Below are 20,406 nucleotides of genomic sequence, written 5' to 3'. Positions count from 1 at the left end.
ATTCCTGCTAGCCCCATGAATTTTCTAAATGCTCTTAATAGGGTATAAGTTGGTCACTGTCTAAACTCTAGCATAGACAGAGCATAAAGGATGTTAGTTTCATAAAGCATGTTACCCTCTTTTCCTTGAGACGTGATGATTTTGTCAACGCCGTCATAATAATTAAATAATAATTCAATCACACTAAGAAAATATGGGTCAGTCATAGCTTTATCACTTGGCCCTTGACTTAAGTAAGCTTACATTTTCATTATCCTCCAAGGAAAAAATGTTTAAAACACTGTTAAGATTATTATACGTCTTCTGAAAACATGCTACTAAATAAATAAATATGTTGGTAAAAATCAATTCCATTGTCCTTTTATTCCTATGCCTAAAATGTAAGGCAAGGAAGAGAACAAAGGAAATGTACACAGAAAAGAAATTAATATTATTGAACAACTGCTAAACATGGTAATGTATACACCTTATTTATAGTAAGTTAACAAGACATCTTAAGCAAGTCTAGTTATTGTCAGCTGGCTTAAAAAATTATAATAAAACTTAAAATGAACCAAACAGGCTTTGTTTCATGTATCATCCTTAACAACTTTAGAGTAGCAAAACAGCTGAGGAAGGCTTTTCATTCAACAAACACTTCAGTGTTTGCTATTTTTCCAGCCACTGTTCCAGATAACGGAGCAAACATTGGTGAGCAAATCAGACAAACATCCCTACGCTGATGGAACTCACATTCAAGTGCAAGGGGACACAAACAACAAAACCAAATAAGTAAATTACAGAGCACATTAGCAGATGAGCTACAGAGAAAAATAAAGCAGGAGAGGGGAACGGAGCTCGCTGGCAACTGGAAGGTAGGAGTTGGGGTTGTAGAGCATGGTCAAGAAAGCCCTGATTGGGAAGACACTAGAGAAAAGATGTGAGGGTATCGAGGAAAATCGACTCTTATGCTAAAATAGGCCGGGAGAGCAAGGACTGAGTCAGCGAGACTAGTTAGAGGGTGACTATAACAGTTCAGGTGAAAAGATGAAGCTACTTTGGCCGAAGGGATAATAGTGGAGGTGGTGAGGAACAGTCAGATTGTGGACAGACTTTGAGGTAGAACCAGTAAGACTGATGATTGGCTGGGTGAATGTCGAGAGAAAGTGGAGTCAGTGACGACCCCAGGCTGCTTGACCCAGGAACTGGAAGAATGAAGCTGCCATTTACTGAAATGGGAAACACTATGAAGCAGCAGTTAGGCTTGGGACATATTAAGTTTTAAGTATCTACAGACACCCAAGAAGAGATGCTGAGCAGTCAAATTGTATACGTAAGCCTGGCATTCAAAGGAGAAGTCTGAGCTGGAAATACAGATTTGGGAATTGTCAGCATGTACATGGTACATGAAACCACGAGACTGGATGAGAACACCAAAGGAGTGAGTGAGTTTAGCGAGAGAAGAAAAGAGGCCAAGAACTGAGCTCAGGGCCTCTGCACCATTCAGATCAGGGATATGAGGACAGAGAAGGAACGGTCGCTGGCCAGGAGGAACAATGAAAGAGGCCGAGTGGGAAAGAAAGCTTCAGTGAGGAAAGAAAAATCAACTGTGCCAATTGCTAGGTAACCCACAATCAAGGCTAACAATTAGTTTTGGCAAAAACATGGAAGTCATTAGTGATTTTTTTTTTTTTTTTTTTTTCCTTGCGTTATGCGGGCCTCTCACTGTTGTGGCCTCTCCCATTTGCGGAGCACAGGCTCCGGACGCGCAGGCTCAGTGGCCATGGCTCACGGGCCCAGCCGCTCCGCGGCATGTGGGATCTTCCCGAAACGGGGCACGAACCCGCGTCTCCTGCATCAGCAGGCGGACTCTCAAGCACTGCGCCACCAGGGAAGCCCCATTAGTGATTTTGATAACAATTGTTTGGTGAATAATGAAGGTAAAAGTAAAAATCTGATTTAAGTGGATTTAAGTGAACAAAATGAGAAGAATTGAAGATGGGAGGTTTAGACAACTCTTTTGAGATCCCTTCCAGCCAGAGAATTAGAACCATATACATTTAGAACTCAGATAAATTTAGGAAATGATCTGTTCCAAATCTAGAAATTCATGTGTTGCTGAATTCTGTTTCTGAAAAGGAAAACTCAGAACAAAACAAAACCCATTAATCAAATACCTTGCTGAATCATCCTAGGCATAGCAGGTATTCACATCACAGTCTGACTCACTTTTAGAAAGACTCTGGTGATAATATGAAGCTGTCATTTGCCACCCCCAAGTCAATGTTAATGTTATTTAGAGAAGAAATATGGAATCATAGGACACTGGAGGGAAGAGCAGGGAACTGAAATTAAGAGGTGGGTCTAAAGAAATATGCCATTTGTTGAGGGGAGGGGATGGGGGGAAGGGATGGGAGAAGAGGATGAGAAGGAGTTTTTGGCTCAAGGGAAATACAGGCCCCTAGAAGTTAAGAAGAAAGGCCTCAAAAGGTAAAAAGACAAAGAGAGGAAAGTTTAAAATATTTTTATTCATTCCTTAAATATTCGGGATACCTACCTTACTTGAACCTCCACTTCCTAGCTGCTTCAGTATGGAATACATTTTTCCGTTAACTGAAATGCATTCATTTGCTGAAGAGGATGCTGAAATCTAAATCATTAAAACAGATAAGGATTCAAATGTTCAGAGAACATGCCTGAGAAACTAGCTTGCATTTAGTACAGTGAAATGCTTCCAATTCTGAAATTATCTGAACTCTTAATTAGATGTCACAATATTTCAATATTTAAAAGAAGCAATTTACATACTTTAGTCAAAAAAATACTTATTAAATTAATATATAGGCAAAGTTCCAAAGTCTCCCCTTCCAACTTGCCTTTACTTCTTAACATAATACATAAATAGAAAATTTAAGGGGGAAAAAAACCCTCTTAATTTCCAACACACAAATTCACAAGTTACCGCTTTTCATCTTTCTTACCTGTTCTTTTTTCTTACACAAACCTTTTTACTTACATACTTACATATATAAACACACAACTTTATCTCTATATTTTTTTCTCCTGGAGCATTACATTATAAAGGAAGCAGTATGCTAAGGTGCTAAGAGTTCCAGAGCCAATCAGACAAATGCAGATTTTAGTGATGTCCCCTTTATGCTGGGTGATATTCAACAAGCTGCTTATTTTGAACTTGAGCATCTTCCTCAGCAAACTCTCAGCCGATGTACTATACAACACACCTCCCCTCTCTTCCCTGATGCTAGACCATCTGTGGACCTATAAACGCTCTGAACAGATGGAGTGTGTGAGGACTTACTCTGCGCTGACAAGGAAGCTGGAGACACAGAGAGTGCCTGATTAGCTGATTAACCAAGTTGAAACAAGGTCTGAATAAACCTCAATTCAACTAAGTCCTGCTTTACAGCCCAAATGGTAGAATCTTTCTCACGTGCTCTCCTTCTACATAACATAAAAGATAAGCCTTCTCATAATTCAAAAACAGTCATGTATGTACCCCAGTGTTCATTGCAGCACTATTCACAACAGCCAGGACATGGAAGCAACCTAAGTGCCCATCGACAGATATGGATAAAGAAGATGTGGCACATATATACAATGGAATATTACTCAGCCATAAAAAGAAACGAAATTGAGCTATTTGTAGTGAGGTGGATGGACCTAGAGTCTGTCATACAGAGTGAAGTAAGTCAGAAAGAGAAAAACAAATACCGTATGCTAACACATATATATGGAATCTAAAAAAAAAAAAAAAGGTTCTGATGAACTTAGGACAGGAATAATAATGCAGACATAGAGAATGGACCTGAGGACACGGGGAAGGGGAAGGGTAAGCTGGGACGAAGTGAGAGAGCGGCATGGACATATACACACTACCAAACGTAAAATAGATAGCTAGTGGGAAGCAGCTGCATAGCACAGGGAGATCAGCTCGGTGCTTTGTGACCCCCTAGAGGGGTGGGAGAGGGAGGGTGGGAGGGAGATGCAATAGGGAGGGGATATGGGGATGTATGTATACATATAGCTGATTCACTTTGTTATACAGCAGAAACTAACACAACATTGTAAAGCAATTATACTCCAATAAAGGTGTTAAAAAAATAAAAATAAAAAATAAAAGATACGGTTTCTAATTTCTTTAATCTAGGGCTGAACAACACTGTTGAGTCATGAAGTATGTTTTCTGTAAGAAAGTGTTAGGCTTTGAAACATGTACCCATTGTCACTGAGTTGTAACTTCATCACAAGTCTTCACTGCTCCCTCCCCTCTCTTGCTTTTGGAGCTTCCTCTCCTCCTTAAACCGAAAATTTATGAGGAAAGGAAGCCCTTCAATAGCCTTTCCCCCTAGCTGCTGAAAGTTATTAAAGTAATTCTGACCTATTTCGGATTCAATGCCCATGTGACATTCAGTGCCCTACACGGGACATCCCGCAAGGCACTTAGTCTAAGGTCACTTCACTTCCCTTCTCCAACCTGTGCCACGGCTTCCTGTCCCCCTTGGAGCAAAACTTAAAGGGCCCAGCAGAACCCTCAGGGTCACCCCTGCCCCTTGGGGAGCTCTAGGCACACTCTGGCCTCCTTCAGTTTCCTCCCGACTGGCCTCTTCTAGAAGGCTCCTCAGACCTTCACTCGGTCATGTCTGCTTGGCTTTCAGAGTTCAGCTCAAACAGGGCATGACGTGACTAGTAGCTCAATGAATGCTTTTTGAATGAACGTGTGGGCAAGCCTGGTCATCCTGCTCTGTCTCCTTTATAGTTATTATACTGCTGAGTCAATCCTCAAAGCACTATTACCTCTTTCCACAGTTAGTATACTCCACTGTTGGCTAAATTTTTTATTCCATTATTTTTAAAATTATGGTAAAATTTACATAACACAAAATGTAACATTTTAACCATTTTTAAGTATACTCTTCAGTGGGGTTGAGTACATTCACACTGTTGTGCAACCATTACCACCATCTACCTCCAAGACTTCTCATCATCTCATACTGAAAAAACCCTGCACCCCTCAAACAGTAACTCCCCATTCCTCTCTCCCTCTAGGCCCTGGTACCCATTGTTCTATTTTCTGTCAGCTAGTTTTTTAATCTCTTGATTTGTTTAGTTAATCACTTGTGGTTTATTTGGGGTTTTTTTGCTGTTTTATTTAAACAATTGCTGCTAAATTTTATTATTTACTAAGCACCAGGCTCTGTTGTAAGAACTACGTATATATTAACTAATTTAATCTTCACAATCATCCTATGGGGTAGATAGGTTTATTACCCCCATTTTAAAGATGATGAAATGAGCACAAGAGTTTCTTTAACTTGTAAAAGGTCACATAGCTGGTAAGTAGTGAGACCGAGAGTCAAGGACAAGCAGTCTCCCTTCAAAGCCTTTTCTTTCTACCAATATTAAGCTGCTTTTCAGATAGTTATTAGAAACAAATTTTAGTATTGATGTCGAGAGAGTTTCTAAATAATTTTTTTCCCAGATGGCAATACCTTACCAGCAAAAAAATTTTTACCTCATCAATACTTTATAATAACTACTTTATAATATATTCTAGTGGTATCTCATATTACTATTCTGATATTCTTAAAAATTTACTTGTATATTAATCAGCCAGTGAAATGAAGCTGCTCACTAACAGCTGGTTTACACTGTTAAACAGAATAAAAAATAACCTAGATTACAAAAGAAATTTTATCTATAGCTACTCAAACTAGATACCTCGGGCTAGTTAGTGAAAAAAGCTTCATTAGCTTCTTCAATAAGTAACCTCTCAAAGTCATAAGGCACCTTTATGAGAATAGCAGGAAAGAGTTTTGCCTAATGGGACTAAGAATGGACAAGTCTTTAACACCATTCTTAAAAACTAGATCCTGCAAAAATAAAACCTTTGAAACTGATCATACCTTAACATGTACCATTATAAATAAAGCTTATCAAACCTGCAAATTTTGAAGTGGAGTAACAGGTATTTGCTGCTGTTGCTGCTGGAAATAGGGAAGTTGGCTATATGGTGTTGACAACTGACAAGCAGGCAGAAAGTCGTTCTTTACAACTGGAGTCCTGAAACTGGGAAAGGTATTTTTCAAAATTTAAAACATTAAAGCTTTGAAAACAAGAATCTGACTCAGATTTTGTATGGTGGATATACATTTAAATGTGTTACATCAAACAGAATCCAAATCAGTTTTCCTAATACATCTGAATTATTTATTCTAGATACACCATCACCAGAAATTTCATTTTGGGGGAGTTCTTTCTGAAAGTAATTTTTTGTCCCCAGACAAGAAATCCTTATTAAAATAAATAAGATGTCATTTAAAATATAGAGTTGGGGTTATTTTATAAAATTTAGCCAAGGCAAATCTCAGCCTATGGCTGATCACAGATTTTATGAGTGCTTCTTAACAATAATGTTCGACACAGCCTCCTAGAAGTATGTGAAAGCCAATTACATCAGAGGAGTTTGGCCTTTGAGCATAAAGCGGCTCAGCTCACATTCGTGCTTTGCTTGTCTTATTCACTGTTGTATTCTCAACACCAAGAATGGTGCTCGGCACAAAGGAATTCTACAAGTATTTGTTGACAATAAATAGCTTCACAAGAAATAACTATATACCTAGTTTAGTTAGCTGTCATTCTTTAAAATATTCTAGGTATAGTAAAATTAGGTAATATATAGCAAAATTGTATTAAGTAGGAAAGAGACTCGGTTATAAAACCCCAAGGCCAGTTCTAACTAAGATCAAAGATTACATTATGAAAATGAAAAACAAAAGGCATCATGGACTTCAGTTATCCTCTAAGACATTAAAAATATAGCCCCTAGTTATAAGATATGCCACATCCCTTTTTTCTTTTCTTAAAAATGCCATTGATTTACTTTTCAACATCCCTTGTGTTTCCTGTCAATCAACACCGACCAACTTCTTCACTCATCCCTCACTGCCCGCCGCTCCGGTCTTGAACACCACCAGAACTATATGAGCTGCACCACCAGCAGAGACCACCACACTCCAGTTAACACCTCCTTTGCTATATAATGTATCCACACTTTACCCGCTCTAAGAATGCTAACCTTTAAAATCTCTCTCTCAATTACAGAGTTATCCGTGTGGCAATGCATGATTATCAAGAAGTTTTGCATACTTAGAGTATTTAAAGGTACTGCCTATAGGTAAATATAAAAAGTATAGAGTATATATAGTAGGTACAGATTACAATATGACAGAGACTTTCATTACAATCCTTAAAAATATATCGTAGCCACCTTCCCCTCCCCTTTTACAGATGAAAAAAACTGATGATGAGAAAAATAATATGAATTTGGAAAGTCTTTAAAGTAAAAGAGGGGGATCCACCTCCAGATCTGTTTGGCCCCGAAGCCCATGTTATCTCTATTGTACCAAGCAAAGAACCAAAAGTAATTACCAGCTCATATAATCATCCAAGACACTGTTGCTGGGTGTCTTACAAATAGATTTTGGGTCAATCCATTTAGGTGTTGATATCGGTGGCGACTGCTTTGAAACCGAAAGGGCAGGTTGCTCAAAACTGGTTTGTTTCTGCTAGACCAAAATAAAAAACATCACGATTTCGGGTTTTTAAATTAGTCACCTGTTCAACAGTTTCACAAACATAACTTCTAAAAGAAAATTAACATATGAAATACAAAAGCATGCTAAAATAGGTAGACATATGTATTCCAGACTTTCAATAACTTTTTAGTACAGCTCTTTTACTCTAAATTTTGAAGCCTGTTATATTTTCCTCAAAGGGACTACAAGTAGAGGGAAGGTACACAGCATTGTTTAACAAAACAGGGTCTAATATCCTCTCCCATTATGGCTACTATCACTAGCATTGAACTTTTATAATCTAAGTAAGTACTCTGTGCTTCAGAAAACTAGTCTTTCTTTAATCAGTAAAATCATTCCCTACTTTTATGTTTGGAGGGAAAATGACCAAATACTAATTACTAGCAAAATTTGAAATGGCAAATACCTATCTAATGTTCTTCTTTCTCCCTTGTAAAAGACATAGAGCTTGTAGAATTTATCTCAAACAAATCCCAAAGCAATAATGAACATCCTGTACAGTAGAGATTGGCAAATTACAGCATGTAGGCTGCATCTGGCCTGCTGCTTGTTTTTGTAAATAAACTTTTATTGGAACACAGCAATGTCTATTTGCCTACATCTTGTCTGTGGCTGTTTTCATGAGATAATGACAGAGTTCAATAGTTGCAGCAGTGACCATCTGGCCTGCAAAGCTTACTAAGCTTCTGCAGAAAAAGCTTGCCAACTCCTGCAAACCACATTTTGCTTGAACACTATTAGTGAGCGCTCACTACCTCTATTTCAATTTGGGGACAGCTTTAGCTGTTAGCAAGTATTCACGGATATTTAGGTTAAATCAGCTTCTATATTATAATTTCAACCCACTGGGTCCACATTATGCTCTGGAGATCCACAGTGGATAAATCTATACTATTTTCTGCATTTCAATCCTTTGAGTTTTTGAAGATAGCTAGCATGGCCACTGTATCTCTTTTCCTGGGTAAATTTTCCACTTCCTTTAAGATTTCTTCATATATATATCTGGATTAGTGGTCAGGATGGTATTAAGAATCTGTGATAGTAAGATTATTAAGCAAGGAAAGAGGAAAGGTTGTACTCATAGACCGGGATGTTTGCATTTGAGATTTTGGAGATCAGAATTGAATATAGGAATGGGTAGCTAAGGTGACATTAAGAAAATGGGCATGAGGGAGGAAGACGTTATGAATCTGGAGGCCAGGTGTAGGACTAGCGATACATAGGGGTAAGAAGCTAACAAAAAGTGATGACAGATGTTGGGTTGAAGCTGAAAGAAGTGATCCAGAGCCTAATATTTTCAAAGAATGATGGGGGGTCACTAGGATGTTCAGAGATGATGGCAACAAGCAAGACAGGAGAGCATATCCAGAAGGCGGGCGCCTCAAAAGGACTGGGTTTCTGCAGGAGAAGAAATGGTCTGGACATAGCTTCGGGGAGCTTGTAGGAAAGTGAGATGGGAGACAAAAACAGCCTCCACTTGAGTGGGCTGCTGCAGGAGCAACCTCAAGAAACTGTCTAGTTTTTTCTTTTTTACCTAAGTGTACTATTCAGTGGTTTTTAATATATTCACAAGAGTATGCAGTCATCACCACTATTTAATTACAGAACATTTTCATCATCCTAAGAAGAAACTCTGTATTAGCAGTCACTCTCATTCCCCACTCCTCCTGGGCTCTGGCAACCACTAATTTACTTTCTGTCTCTATGGATTTGCCTATTCTAGACATTTCTTATAAAAGGGATCACAAAATATATGGCCTTTTGTGACAGGCTTCCATCATTTAGCATGTTTTCAAGGTTCATCCATGCTATAGCATTTATCAGTACTTCATTACTTTTATTATTGAATAAAAAAATGAAATAATAAAATCAGAGTAACACATTTGCTTATTGACTCACCAGGTGATAGATATTTGGGTTATTTCTACTTTTTTACAATTATGAATAATGCTGCCATGAACATTCATGTACAAGTTTTTGTGTGGATATATATTTTCAATTCCCTTGAGTATATACCTAGGAGTAGAATTGCTGGATCATATGGTAACTGTATGTAACCTTTTGAGGAACTACCATACCATTTTTTTTTTTAATTCAGGACATTCTAATTTCAAATTAAGCACAATTAGTAATTATGATAGGTGCTTTACTTTTTAATATCTTCCCCCCAAAATTAGTAATTAAATATGTTATAATGAGCACTATAATTGATACGATCATAAAAAATGCATGAATAAACATAAAATAACTAAGCGTACAAAGCAATTTTTATGAATAGCGAAACAATGCAAGTTGGTGGTGGATGAAGCAGTATACAGATACAAACCTGGAGGGCAACCAGCAGGCAGAGGAAAACTAGACCTCACGTGCAACCAGGAGTAAAAGGCAGAAAATTACTAGTAGGAAATCTCTTTTAAGAAGGCACATTTAGATATTTTTCTTAAGTGTAAATTTTCTCAACTGGCACCTCATAAAAACTCTGGTAAGGTGATCACCATTTATTTAGGTCTCAGAATTGTCCTCCTCTGCCTTGACCCAAGAAGAAGCAGTGGAGGTTATACTGCTATGCCATATACCATTTCAAGTGACTGCACCATTCTACATCCTCATCAGCAGTGTATGAGGGTTCATTTATCCACATCTTCATCAACACTTATTACTGTCTCTTTTTAATTATAGCCATCTTGGTGCGTGTGAAATGGTGTCTCATTGCAGTTTTGATTTGCATTTCCCTAATGACAGATAAATAGTTTTAAGTCCCTTTACCATTCTACTGGCTTACAAGTTTTAAAAAGAAAAAAAGAGGAGGTGCTGTTTGTCCAAGGTTCAACCTGTCAGGATTCTTCTCATCTAACATTTGTTACCTACTCCATTACTTAGATCAACAGTTCTCAAAGAGTGATCTAGAAATAGCAGAAAGAGAGGGGTTCCCAAGATCTTTTCCTGGAGTCTGAGAGGTTAAAACTATTTTCATAATCATACTAAGACATTATTTGCCTTTTTCACTTTCATTCTTTCACGAATGTAAACTAGAGTTTCCCCAAGGCTAGAAGGCATGTGATAGTGAAATAGATTGAATGCAAAAGTGGATACAAGAAATCCAGTCTTCTGTTAAGCCAACCATTATAGAAATTGTAAAAATTGTAAAACATTATCACTCTCTTCACGGTAATTATTTTGTTTTGAAAAATACTTATTTTTCAGAAGGAACACAGCTCAACATAATAAATCCATGTATGACAAGCCCACAGCGGACATCATACTCAACGGTGAAAAGATGAAAGCTTTCCTCTAAAATCAGGAACAAGACAAGGATGCCCACTCTTCACACTGTTACTTAACATGGTATTGGAAGTCCTAGCCACAGGAATTAGACAAGAAACAGAAATAAAAGGTATCCAAATTGAAAAGCAAGAGGTAAAACTGTTACTATTTGCAGACATGATATTATATACAGAAAGCCCTAAAGACTCCACCAAAAACATCTGTTAGAAACAATCCCATTAAAAACAATAAAATACCTAGGAACAAATGTAACCAAGTAAGTGAAACACTTGTATACTGAAAACTATAAGATACCAATGAAAGAAACTGAAGACACAAATAAATGGAAAGATATTCTGTGTTCATGGATTGGAAGAATATTGTTAAAATGACCATAACTACCCAAAGCAATCTACAGATTCAATGCAACCCCTATTAAAATTCCAATGTCATTTCTCACAGAAATAGAACAACCCTAAAATTCATATGGAACCACAAAAGATCATGAATAGACGAAGCAACCTTGAGAAAGAAGAACAAAGCTGGAGGCATCACGCTCTCTGATTTCAAACCATATCACAAAGCTATAGTATTCAAGACAGTATGACACTGTCATAAAAACAGACACACAGATCAGTGGTGCTGGGAAAACTGGACAGCCACATGCAAAAGAATGAAACTGGACTACTGTCTCACACCATACACAAAAATTAACTCAAAATGAATTAAAGACCTGAATATAAGACCTTAAAATATAAAAATTCTAGAAGAAAACATAGGTGGTAAGCTCCTTAACACAGGTCTTGGCAATGAATTTTTAGATCTGACCTAAAGTAAAGACAAAAGCAAAAATAAACAAGTAGGACTACATCAAACTAAAAAGCTTCTGCACAGCAAAGGAAACCATCAACAGAATGAAAAGACAATCCATGGAATGGGAAAAAATATTTGCAAACTACATATCCAATAAGAGGTTAATATCCAAAATACACAAGGAGGGGCTTCCCTGGTAGCACAGTGGTTAAGAATCCGCCTGCCAATGCAGGGCACATGGGTTCAACCCCTGGCCCAGGAAGATCCCACATGCCATGGAACAACTAAGCCCATGTGTCACAACTACTGAGCCGCACTCTAGAGCCTATGTGCTACAACTACTGAGGCCCATGCGCCTAGAGCCCGTGCTCTGCGACAAGAGAAACCACCGCAATGAGAAGCCCACGCACGGCAACAAAGAGTAGCCGCCGCTCACCACAACTAGAGAAAGCCTGTGCACAGCAACAAAGACCCAGCACAGCCAAAAAAAAAAAAAAAAACCCACAGGGAACTCATTACAACTCAATACCAAAAATCAAATAACCAACTTATAAATGGACAGTGGAGCTGATTAGATATTTTTCCATAGAAGACATACAGATAAATAGCCAACAGATATATGAAAAGATGCTCAACATCACTAATCATCAGGGAAATGCAAATCAAAACCACAATGAGATATCACCTCACACCTGTCAGAGTGCCTATTATCAAAAAGAGAAGAAATAAGAAGTGTTGACAAGGATGTGGAGAAAATGAAAGTCTTGTGCAGTGTTGGTGAAAACGTAAATAGAACTACCATATGACCTAGCAATTCTACTTCTGGGTATTTATCCAAAGAAAAGGAAAACACTAACTTGAAAAGATATCTGTACCCTCATGTTCATAGCAGCATTATTTACAATAGCCAAGAAATGGAAACAACCTAAATATCCTTTTTTTTTTTTTTTTGCGGTACGCGGGCCTCTCACTGTTGTGGCCTCCCCCGCTGCAGAGCACAGGCTCCGGACACGCGCAGGCTCAGCGGCCATGGCCCACGGGCCCAGCCCAGGCTCCGGACACGCAGGGTCAGCGGCCACGGCTCACAGGCCCAGCCGCTCTGCGGCATGTGGGATCTTCCCGGACTGGGGCACGAACCTGTGTCCCCTGCATCAGCAGGCGGACTCTCAACCACTGTGCCACCAGGGAAGCCCCCTAAATATCCATTGATGGCCGAATGGATAAAGAAAATGCGGTACATAAATACAATGGAATATTATTCAGCCATAAAAAGGTATGAAATCTTGCCATTTGTGACAACACCAATGGACCCTGAGGGCATTATACTAAGTGAAATAGCTAGAGAAAAACCAATACTGCATAGTATCACTTACATGTAAAATCTGGAGGGGAAAAAAAAACCCACCAACAACAAAACACCAAGCTCACAGATAGTTTGGTGCTTGCTGGGGGTGGGGATGGGTGGGTGGGAGCGGGGCTGGGTGAAGAGGATCAAAAGGTACAAACTTCCAGTTACAAGATAAATAAATCATGGGGATGTAATGAAAAACGTGGTGACAATAGTTAATAATACTGAATTGCATATTTGAAAGTTGCTAAGTGAGTAGATCTTAAAAATTCTCATCACAAGAAAAAAAATTTGTAGCTATGTATGGTAACGAATGTTAACTAGACTTACTGTGGTGATCATTTTGCAATAGAGTTGATCTTTGAACAACTGGGAGGTTAGGGGAACCAACCTCCCATGAAGTCAAAAATCCACATATAAATATACAGTTGGTGCTATGTATACACAGTTCCACATTCTCGGAATCAACCAACCACATATCATGTAGTACTATAGTACATATTTATTGAAAAAAATCCATGCATAAGTGGACCCACACAGTTCTAACCCATGTTGTACAAGGGTCAACTGTATACACAAATATACAAATATCGAATCATTATGTTGTACACCTAAAACTAATATAATGTTGTATATCAATTATACCTCAATAAAACAAAATACTTATTTTTAAGTGTATCTACATTCACATGTAAAAAGTTTATTCTTGTTATTTTTAATAAATTAGTAAATATTTTTTAAATGTATTGGTTTTACTTTCTAATATAGCAAATACAGATATACACAGCCTACGTAAACCAAAGCTCTTTTTTCCCCCCCTTTTGGCCACGTCGCGCAGCTTGTGGGATCTTAGTTCTCTGACCAGGGATTGAACCTGGGCCCTCGGCAGTGAAAGTACGGACTCCTAACAACTGGACTGCCAGGGAATTCCCCCAAAGCTCTTTAGGAACCTCAATAATTAAGAGTATAAAAGAAGGCACCAAGACCAAAGTATTTGAGAACTGCTGAGTTAGAATACAACTGAAAAGTAATAATGACAAGAGTATGGCCATGGACTACATACAGGTATGGCTCTCTACCAGATCCTTGCTTCTGAAATGGAGCCCTGCCACTGGGAATGATCATTCAACCTGTTATGAATTCACATTATCTAGTCTATATTTTTCTATCTTATCCATGAGGATGACAATAGGAAATTGTCAAATGCTTGGTACAGCACTGCACTGGTTCAGCCATCTGCATATTGTTTTCTGTAAAAGGTAAGATAGTAAACATTTTCAGCTTTGTAGGCCAGGTGGTCTCTGCTGCAGTTACTCAGCTCTGCTGTTACAGTTCAAAAGCAAGCACAGACAGTAAGTAAATAAATGGGTATGGCTGTGTTTCAATAAAATGTTGTTTACAGACAGGCTGGGAACTAGACTTGGCTCCTAGGCTGTAGTTTGCTGACCCCTGCCCCAGTCTACCAGCATCCAAAAATACTACTGAAAACAGAAAAGAATTCAGCTTGACATATATTCTTACTAAACTAAACCTTTATTACTGATCATTGTTTTGTGAATTAAAAGCAAAAAACCAAAAAACCACACACTTGAGCAAACTGCTCCACTAAATATGGTACACAAGAATTTAATAAAAGAAGAAAACATTTAACATGATCATCACATTATGAACAATAGCAATGCTACACTTGAAAAGGAAAGTTACCTCTGTATCAACTTTTGAGATTACCTCTGAAATCTGCCACTGATTTGAAGATGCAGCAGGATTCTGGTTTACACATTCTGACTTTCTCTTAGATGGCCATTGTTTCTGGTTACTTTCTGGAACCGTTGGTTCTTGATGTTCTTTAGTTTCTGAAATTGTATTTGTTGTTGTTGTCATTAAAAGGCAAGAATATTTGATAATAACAAAATAAACCTAAATGACAGAACATGTTACAAAACTGTATTAGCATTTTGCTCTTAAAAAACAAAGAAACTAAAAACTTTAAGCCAGCTGCCGACAATTTGCTTTTAGCAAGTTAATTTTTCAAAGCTGCAACAGCCATCTTCCTAGGTTGTTACCTAGAGCTTTACCGAAGAACATTCTGAATTTAAATGCTTCTGGTCTTTACCAGAAAACAAGGAAATAAATAAGTATAAATTTAAAAACATGTATGTCTTACTAATAAAGAGAAGCTAGTTCACCACTTTTCATAGACCTCTAGCTTTTTAACAAAATTTTTACCTTAAACTAGCCTGTAATTTACCTTCTTAAGCATCTGAACAAAAGAGCCTCAACAATAACATTGACTATTTTATGAATGTAAATATTCTGTCCCTATCATAACAGATGCAAAAATTCTAAACAAAATATTTGCAACTGATATACAAAATGTATAATAAATTATGACCAAGTTGTGTTTATTCCTAAATGCAAAGTTGCTTAACACTTGAAAGTTAATTCAATTTGCCATAATAATAGAGGAGAAGTCTGTGGTCAACTCCGAAAATGCAGAAAAGGCATTTCATAAAATTCAATACCCAGTCACAAAAAAACTTTTAGTCTAGGTATAAAGCAAAACTCACTCTGTTTTGATATTTGATAAAGAATAGCTGTAAGACTCTAAGGCAATTATCATGTGAGGGTAAAATAATGAAAGTGGTTCTCTAAAAGAAGGAGTGAACAAAAACACCACCTATCATTCCTTCTATTCACCATTATGCTAGAGGTTATAAGTACAATACAGCAAAGAAAAGAAATGAAAGTTAAAGGACTGGAAGACAAAAAATGTTATATTATTTTCAAACAACATGAAAGAATTTACAGGAAAATATTAGAATTATTCATTGATTTGAGCAATGTCACTGTAAATGATAAATAGATAAAAATCAGTTGTATTTTTACATACCAGCAACAAAGTAGAGGATAAGTATTTTTTTAAAAAAAGATCCCATTCATTATCATATCAAAAAAAAATCAGATCTCTAAGTACATCTCTAACAAAAGATAAGCAAAATCTCTACACAGAAAAGTATTTCTTCAATAATCTTTTAAAGATTACTTAAATGAATGAAGGGATATGCCAGGTTAGTGCACTAGAAAATTTATCTGTTACGATGTCAACTTGTCCCACTAGATCTCAATCAAAATCCCATTTAAAACAAAAAAAAAAAAAATGGGGCTTCCCTTGTGGCGCAGTGGTTGAGAGTCCACCTGCCGATGAAGGGGACACGGGTTCGTGCCCCGGTCCGGGAAGATCCCACATGCCGCAGAGGGGCTGGGCCCGTGAGCCATGGCCGCTGAGCCTGCATGTCCAGAGCCTGTGCTCCGCAACGGGAGAGGCCACAACAGTGAGAGGCCCGCGTACTGCAAAAAAAAAAAAAAAAAAAAAAAAAAAGGATCTGACAGATTCTAATATTTATATGGAAATCCAAAAGGCTTAGAATAACTAAAATAGCTTTGACAAAGAACAAAGGTGGAAGATTTACACTGACAGATATGAAGACTTACTGCAGTAATTATGTCAGTATTAGCACAAAGACACCAAGGACTATGGAAGAGAGAAGAATTCAAGACCAGACATCAAACACAGACTCATCTAATTTATAACAAATCACTGAGGGGAAAAAGGGTCTTTTCAATAAATGCTGCTGGATCTACTGGATATCCACATGGGGAGAAAAAAATGAATCCTGACACTTGATCTTAACTATACACAAATATTAAATTCAAGTAGAATATAACTCTAAATGTGAAACGTAAAATGATGTCTTCTTCAATATATGGAAAGGGCTTCTTCCCTGGTGGCTCAGTGGTTAGGAATCCACCTGCTCAACGCAGGGGACATGGGTTCGCGCCCTGGTCCGGCAAGAGCACACATGCCACGGAGCAACTAAGCCCGTGTGCCTCAACTACTGAGCCTGTGCTCTAAAGCCCACGAGCCACAACTATGGAGCCCGCACGCCTAGAGCCCAAACTCTACAACAAGAGAAGCCACCGCAATGAGAAGCCCCCGCTTGCCGCAACTAGAGAAAGCCTGCCCGCAGCAACGAAGACCCAACGCAGCCAAAAATAAATTTATAAAAAAATAAATTAAATTAAATATATGGAGATATCTTTATGATCTTGGAGGAGGAAAAGATTTGTTTAAAGGCACAGAAAACACTCACCACAAAGGAAAAGACTGATAAATTAAAATGCATGATAATTAACAATTTCATCAAGTCTTCACCACATAATAGGAGAAGTTACTTGTAAAATATATACCCAACAAAGGAGCTGTATCTAGACCATATTAATGTCTCCTAACATCAATGCGAGAAAGAAAGGAAACCCAATGGAAAAACTGGGGAGGCTTGAACAAGTACTTCACAAGAGGATACCCATATGGCCGATAAACACAAAAAGGCCTTCAGCATCGTTAGACATCAGGGAAATGCGAATTAAAACCACAGCAAGATATCACTTAGCAGAATCAGAATGTTTAACATTAAAAACCAACGATAAAAACTACTGGGAAGAATGTGGAGCAAGAGTAACATAAGTGCTGGTGAAACACAACACTTTGGTAAACCGTCCAGCACTATCGACGAGCCGAATATATACAACATCCTGTGACCCCACAGCCCCACTTGGAATACACTCGAGGGAAATGCGTGTGAAAGAAATGAAAGCATTAAATTAGGTGCCAGATCAGTACTATAAACAAGGATTTTTGGTAAAGATGATTTTTCAATCATATCAGTTTGTAATAGGTGCCATGAAAATATAAAATATGAGTTTCCCCCAATTACTAGCAAGAGGAATCTATAGTCGGCCCTCCGTATCCGCAGGTTCCACAGGGCTGACTATACCACATCATTTTACAGAAGGGACTTGAGCAGCCGAGGATTTGGGCAGCCGAGGGGGATCCTGGAAACAATGCCCTGCGGATCTGAAGGGACGCTGATGTTCCCAATCAAAATAATGGCCGCCCAGTTTGCAGGGACGGAGGGCTTTCCTGTGACGTGGCATTTTCTGGGCTAAAACTAGAAAAGTCCCAGTGTTCCTCTTCAGTCCAATTACAAGAAAAAATTACACCCAATCTGGCAAACTTTGGACAATGGTCATCCAATTCATGACCCCATTTAAAAATCTCTGATGGTGCTCTGACATCTAAACAAATAAAAACTTTAGGCCTGACCTAAGTCTAACTAGTCTTATCTCCCACTTCTATACTACCTATGTTACAGTTTTCAGCATAATTGACCATCTTTGTTCCTAGAATATTTTAATTTTTTCTTTTTCTTTTTTTTTTTTTGCGGAACGCGGGCCCCTCACTGCCGTGGCCTCTCCCGTTGCGGAGCAGAGGCTCCGGACGCGCAGGCTCAGCGGCCACGGCTCACGGGCCCAGCCGCCCCGCGGCACGTGGGATCTTCCCGGACCGGGGCACGAACCCGCGTCCCCTGCATCGGCAGGCGGACTCCCAACCACTGCGCCACCAGGGAAGCCCTATTTTATTCTTTTACTTATGTTACTCCCTCCATCTGAAATGCTCTGTCACTGCCGTTTCTTCCTATTTAAATGCTCACAATGCTTCACGTTTCTTCTCCTCCACAAACTATTTCCTCATTTCCCCTAAACCAGATTAGTTCCTCAGATTTCCCCTTGCACTGAATCCTCATAGCATTTTATGGATGTGGTTCTCATGATACTCTATATTCTACCCAGCATTATATTTGTCAGCAGATCTCCCACACTGGTTGGCAATCTCCTTGGGACCCTGTCTCATTCATGTATATATCCTTAGAACATGCACCATAGTACTCATACATTGGAAAAGCAAATGTCTGACAAAAGAGGAAAGGGAGAATTATCCTATAAATACAGCCTCTGTGTCCTTTCCAGAAAGTATTTATCAAGCCAACTGAGAACAATAACCCGGTGCCACTGTATTTTCCCTCCAACCTTCCTTTAATGCACATTTTAGGCAAACAAACTTTCTTTGCTATCGAATTTAATACTTTTCATATAGTCTATAAAATTTAACTGAAATACACGATAAAGGGACACAGTCATAGTCTTACATGGCAATTGTTAGGTGGCTGGTCAACTTTCACAAGTACAAAGTGATTCTCTTAATTAAAGAAGTAGTCTGTTTTGTCACTCTTACCTTCTAATTTTGTTAGAAGGCTTGATTCACTTTTATTCTTCAGGGTTACTGAATCAGTAATAAGTTCAGAACTCTTCTCATCTGACATCAGAGGTTCCTTGGAACGAATATTTTTAACAGACTACATAAAAAGAATAAGATTTGACTTGATTTTATATAGTCTCATCAACAGAAGTAGTACTAATCTGCCCTAGTGTTCAATATACTGAAGTCTCACCTATATGAAAAGACAGCTAGGAAGATTATCTATTACACTTACACGTGGACTCACAAACTGCCAGCAAAGATAACTTCCTGAATTACTGAGTAGAGCAATGGGAATGGCCATAACCATAAAACTGGCCAATTTACTTTCAATAGACATATTAATCAAATGATAAAATTTAGTCACTTAAAAAGAGAGGTTGGAAAATTTGAATCTAACATAAAACACACTTCATTATTTTGTTACTGTGATCGTATTTTATCACCAAAAATAACAGCACTGGTCAAAATTAAGATTTGTGTTAAGTCTAAGACAGTATTATTCTAAATCCAGAAAATAAACTTTTGACACAACTATGCACTATTCTCTAAGATAGCTGTAAACTAGTTAAACTCATTATTTAAAAGCAAAGACCATGAAAGAGAGAGAAAAATTACAAGGAATCGAAAATCAGAAAGACCTACATTGTGATGCCAGGGGTTTAACTCAACTACAGTAAGAATAGTATAACCCCTAAAAACCAGTGCAGCAGGGATTAAAGCTGTTTCCTGTCTTTGAAGTTCACACATCTGCCATATCAGGACGCTAGGATTATCTAAGCCCTCAGCTCTGCCCCATCACAAAGCCACTCCCTCATTTTTGTCTAAGATGCCCTGCCAGATCATATAATTAAACACACCAAGAAACAAAAGCTGGGGGGCATGGCTCGCCCCGCTTTTCCCAAATCCAGGCCAACTAACCTGCTAAAACACTATATAATAATTGCTACTTCAGAGTTACCCCAGGAGATCGCTGATCATTGCCCTACCACCTCAACTGAGGAGAAACAGCTTAGGACTCATGTGCCACTTCCCATCAGTGGTCTGACATATCTTGGGGCTTCAGGAACACTGCTGGAGATACATAAATCATGGACTCCTTTCCCAGAAAAAGCTCCATGGACCCTGGGTCAGGAACCCTTGCTTCGTGGAAAGATTTTAAAATGGACATACCGTTAAATGTCTCAAGTCACTGGAATCATTTCCACTTGATTTAGATCCAGAAACGA

General features: G+C 38.4%; 1 protein-coding gene across 2 annotated transcripts in view; it reads right to left on the bottom strand.

Annotated features, from left to right (window-relative positions):
• The window catches only part of TTK (TTK protein kinase), a 39,823-nt gene that overhangs the window by 10,781 nt on the left and 8,636 nt on the right, over positions 1 to 20,406 (bottom strand). Inside the window, exons 8-13 of one of the 2 annotated variants that reach the window (XM_007456622.1) lie at positions 20,351 to 20,406; positions 19,154 to 19,274; positions 14,725 to 14,873; positions 7,429 to 7,565; positions 5,940 to 6,066; positions 2,537 to 2,629 (exon numbers count right to left, since the gene is read on the bottom strand). The exon at positions 20,351 to 20,406 is cut by the window's right edge and continues 35 nt beyond it. In XM_007456622.1, the coding sequence (XP_007456684.1) occupies positions 2,537 to 2,629; positions 5,940 to 6,066; positions 7,429 to 7,565; positions 14,725 to 14,873; positions 19,154 to 19,274; positions 20,351 to 20,406 (683 nt within the window). The remainder of the gene's footprint in view (positions 1 to 2,536; positions 2,630 to 5,939; positions 6,067 to 7,428; positions 7,566 to 14,724; positions 14,874 to 19,153; positions 19,275 to 20,350) is intronic. The other variant, XM_007456623.1, reaches the window with a different exon arrangement.

Source organism: Lipotes vexillifer, unplaced genomic scaffold, assembly GCF_000442215.2.
Source record: "Lipotes vexillifer unplaced genomic scaffold, Lipotes_vexillifer_v1.1 scaffold1077, whole genome shotgun sequence".
NCBI lineage: Eukaryota > Metazoa > Chordata > Mammalia > Artiodactyla > Lipotidae > Lipotes > Lipotes vexillifer.
This window is presented reverse-complemented; position numbering and strand designations above follow the sequence as displayed.